The 4,933-nt window shown below is 34.2% G+C and overlaps 1 protein-coding gene across 1 annotated transcript; it reads left to right on the forward strand.

The window, feature by feature from the left end:
- On the forward strand, positions 1 to 3,691 carry LOC149413946 (uncharacterized; the record flags this gene model as incomplete). Its single annotated transcript, XM_089643936.1, has 4 exons — positions 1 to 95; positions 1,347 to 1,530; positions 2,858 to 3,010; positions 3,498 to 3,691. Coding segments are annotated over exons 2-4 (510 nt in total), but the record flags the coding sequence as incomplete, so codon positions are not given.
- Positions 3,692 to 4,933: the final 1,242 nt, after the last annotated feature.

Below are 4,933 nucleotides of genomic sequence, written 5' to 3' on the forward strand. Positions count from 1 at the left end.
GTCTCATTTGCTTTCCATCTTTACCTTGACGTTTAACTTTCGAAGTCTACAATTATGTGTTCAATTTATACGATTTGAGATTATTCAACACATACGTAAGTAACTTCTGGTTATATTGACTGAGTAACTACTAACTTCCTTAATTGGTGTTTGTTTATAGTAAGAAAATGTCGTTTAGTACTTGATTGATCAGTTTTTACAGCATTTGCGATATAATATATTGATCTGCCCGACACAAACCAGGTTAACACGTGACAGACACTAGTTAGTTCATTGTTGATTTACGATCGCTGTCACAAATTAAAACCAAGCGATTTGTTAGTCTATCTAATCTTGCTTCTAAGTGAATTAATTAACCTATTCTATTTAGCAAATTTCATTAATACAACAACTTCTGACGTGTAAACAAATGTGATTTATTCATATTATTGTGGTCCACCCACGTAAAACTACACCTACGTCAAATTGACAGGTGGGCATTGATTGTTGCGCTAATTTCAAGAATGACTCACTTTGGTAAATATATAGTACATATGGATACAGTAAATAAGTCCTTTTAATGAAAAAAAACACCTTGTATTAGTTAGACAACAATGTACAATAAGAATGTCAGTTTCTGGAAATGGAAAATGATACATTTTACTAGCTATCTATTAAAAATGTAATAATTTGGCGAATTTTCTTCACTCCATGTTTTGAAATAGTTATTTAGTTTTATTCTGTTCATTTTAAATAAAGACCAAACTAAGATCCTATTTAAGAATCGTTGGTTCATATTTTGACATAAATAATAGAAGTTAAAAACTAAACTTCATACTTTACCATTAATAAGAATGGCTGCTGAGTGGAAAATCTAATTTAATTTTATCGAAATAACTTAAATACTTAGTTCTCAATTTTATCTAACTAATAAAAAGTGTTAGTTTTTTTTTAAATTTAAAGTGCATATTGATTGTGTCCCTATTTTCTGTTCATATTTATTATCGCTTTCATGGAACAATCATTATTTCTGTAGGTCACATTTGTGAGGCAAACATTCCTTTACTTAGCGGTTGCTCTTGTATAACTTCATTAGTAAAAGCGCCCGTGCATTCCAGGTGGTAAAGTGTGAAGCAAACATTCCTTAACTTAGCGGTTGCTCTTGTATAACTTGATTAGTAAAAGCGCCCGTGCATTCCAGGTGGTACAGTATGAAGCAAACATTCCTTAACTGGGTGGTCGCTCTTGAATAGCTTCATTAGTAAAAGCGCCCGTGCATTCCAGGTGGTACAGTGTGAACCAAAAATCCCTTAACTTAGCGGTTGCTCTTATATAACTTCATTAGTAAAAGCGCCCGTGCATTCCAGGTGGTACAGTGTGAAGCAAACATGGATCTTCCCAACGCAGAGAGTGTTTCCATCAAGACGGAACCAGGGTCCCAGGAAGAAGGCGCAGGTGAAATGCCGTATTCGTATATAGAAATCAACGTTCCGGCTGTTAAAAAGGAATTTTTGCAGTTCAGAATGAATGCCGAGAGTGTTCAGCCAACCAGTAAGTTGCATTGCATATGTTTACGCCAAATAATGGCTAATTGTCGTTTCATAGAGAATTGTTTATGGCAATGCATTTTGTTACTGAACCCCGTTTTTCCTCTCCTTCATACCTCTCTTCTTTGTCCGGGAGTCAGTCAAAAACCAACAGCCGTGATGCGAGGTGAACATTATTACCCATAACGCATCGCATAGCAATAAAAATCATCTTAACGCATCGCAATAAATAAAGTTTGCTAATTCCACAACTACATTGCAGTCCAAGTGCATCCCAACAAGTGAATGTTGCTCCACCTCCGTAAGTACCCTTATACCTTTATAAAACTCATTGCCATAGAATAAGTGATTATGTTATAAAAGGTCCATAGCTTAAACAGCATATATAACAAAGGTGTGATATGGAGCATATGGACGCAGTAAGAACAGTTGCTTGTTTTGTACTTGCCCTCTTGTCGTCATAATCATCGTACGTTCTGTATTACAAAACTTATGTTGCTTTATAACACACAGCCAATAACCTGTATTTTTGTGGTTCAATGAATATGTATTATAATGTTACACGAATCTATTATTGGAAACTAGACACTAAACATTTACAACAAGATTCTTGCTGTATACTTACATTAAAATATTATACTTAACGTATATGTTTATCCCGACAATGAAATTATTAAATGCTATGTGCGGTGGAAAAATGAAGACAATGTTGGTAGTTCTTATTCGAAGTATGATACAGTTGAAAGTGACCGAGGGGGATAGGGTCCAATTAGCTCAGTTTGTAGAGCAGTGTCCCGGAAAGACAAGGGTCCTGGGTTCGTGTCCTAGATGTGACCGTATCCTTTTCTGATTTTTCTGTTTCAGATTTTCGTTTAGAAATCACTAATATTGTCTTCAATATTTAAATATTACAATTTGAGGTTTTACTCAATAAAGTTATTCAGAAAAATAGATAGAAATTATTTTAGTTCATCTCATCTGTTATTGAAAATGAAAGTGTTTCATTTTCATTCAAAGAAAAATGACGATTCAAAGTTTATTTGCTTTTATTGATGCATGTATATTTAAGGTTTTGAAATTGCAATCAAACGTGTGTGATTTGCTGTTTTTGTAGAGCTCTCTCCGAAAAGACTTAATGCATACAAATCTTTTATTTTTGTACATTTTAAATATGTACTCTTTGTTGTGGCAGGAGCTTAGTAATACAATATTACACGATGCATCAATACGTTCAAGCTATCATAAAAATAGCGCCCACAACAAAGCATACTTTTAATATTTCACTCAGCATTGTCTTTGTATATCAATGTATGGTTATTTTTTTATTCCAGATAGCATTAATGTGGAGACTGTTCCCATCAAGACGGAATTGGAACTCCAAGATGACGATGGAGAGGGAGTTCCTTTTACGGAAATAGAGATAGACTTGCCGGATGTTAAAAAGGAATGCTCAGATCACTCTCAAAATATTAAACCGACGGCAGGTAAAATCAGTTTTTAATTGTGTGAATTCTCTTTAAAAATGTTCTGTTTCCATTATAAATAGAAGCTCTTAGCTTTAAAGATAATATAATGTCTCTATTTTTTCAAGATTCATTTAAAAAAAATATTGTTATATTTCCACAATACGATTCTCCTCAATTTTTTTCTTTTCGGGATGCAATCCACACGATTTAATGTCATTTTCGCGAGAATAATGATACGAGCAGCAATAAAGTATTCTCTACTAACGATGACAATAATACAATGTTACATTAGCAATTAAATATCACTGTCGTATGTCTTCTTTCTTCCGTTCTTACTTCTTACCTAGGACATGAACACTTGAACAGGACATTGGTAATTGGAATACTGTTTCTATGTCAAAAGTTGAATAATATTATTCGTATGTTTTTACATTAAAACGTCAGCCATTATTTCCAACGGTTAGTTATATTTTGATGCTGTACTAAGAGATTTCTATCTTTTCAGACTTAATCGTGGATCTGAAGACGCATCCTGGAGAAAAACGCAAGTTTGCGTTAGCGCTGCACTTTCCTACCACTACTGGAGAAAAAATTTTCTCGTGTTCTTTCTGTAACAGTTCATATTCTCGAAAAGGAACTTTAAAACGTCACATGCTCACCCATACTGGAGAAAAATCTCATTCATGTTCTTACTGCAACCTTTCATTTTCTCTAAAGGGAAATTTAAAAACTCACATGCTTACACATACCGGAGAAAAACCTTATTCATGTTCCTACTGCAGCTATTCGAGTGCTCAAAAAGGAACTTTACAACGTCACATGCTCGCCCATACTGGGGAAAAACCTTATCCATGTTCCTACTGCAACAAATTATTTGCTTGTAAGGGAAATTTGAAAAAGCATGTGCTTACCCATACTGGAGAAAAACCTTATTCTTGTTCTGACTGTAACTATTCATGTTCTCAAAAGGGAACTTTAAACAGTCACATGCTTACCCATACTTCAGAAAAATCTTATTCATGTTCCTACTGCAACTACACGTGTTTTGAAAAGGGATATTTAAAGCGCCACGCGCTCATCCATACTGGGGAAAAACCTTTTTCATGTTCTTACTGCAGTTATTCATGTTCTGAAAAGGGAAATTTGACGCGTCACATGCGTTGCCATACCGGAGAAAAACCTTTTTCATGTTCCGTCTGCAACTATTCTAGTTCTCAAAAGAGATGTTTATTACGACATATGTTTACTCATACCGGTGAAAAACCTTATTCATGTTCCCTCTGCAGTTATTCGTGTTCACGAAAGAGTAGTTTAAAAAATCATATTCTGACTCACAATAAAAAACAACCATTTGTGTAGTATTCGTGAAGTAGGTTTAATAATCAATGGTTAAAAAACTACGCTTATACACATCAGATTTCCTCATAATAACATCACCATAACTCCTAAAATTGTTTCTCATTATTTTAATTGCATCCATAACTCTGTAATACAACCATACTCATTTAAAAATATTGAACTCGTTTCAAAATACATATATCTAGGCTTAACAATTGATTTTAATTTTACGTGGGATATACATATACATAAGTCTGCTCACGGCTTAGAGCTATTGTGAGCAAACTTTATAGATTTTAAGTTTTTTGTTCCACCAAATACCCTTAAAATAGTATACCTGTCAATGGTGGAATCCCTAATAAGATATGGAATAACTTCATGGGGACCGTCAACAAAAACAAATCTTCTTTCAGTCCGAAATTTAGAATATTCTTTGGTAAAATTATTATTTAACAAAGCTAAATACGAACAAAGACATGACGTACTAAAGTCATTACTTGTTACCGGCCATATTTTATATTAAATGCCATCCCGAACTTTGCAGATTTTCTGCGCGCCAATACTCGGTCCTCGAGTAATGTTCGGGATGGGCAGAGCATGAAA

The sequence above is a fragment of the Hesperophylax consimilis genome, chromosome 20 (assembly GCF_061612785.1).
Source record: "Hesperophylax consimilis isolate HC1 chromosome 20, BYU_Hcon_1.0, whole genome shotgun sequence".
Classification (NCBI taxonomy): Eukaryota; Metazoa; Arthropoda; class Insecta; order Trichoptera; family Limnephilidae; genus Hesperophylax; species Hesperophylax consimilis.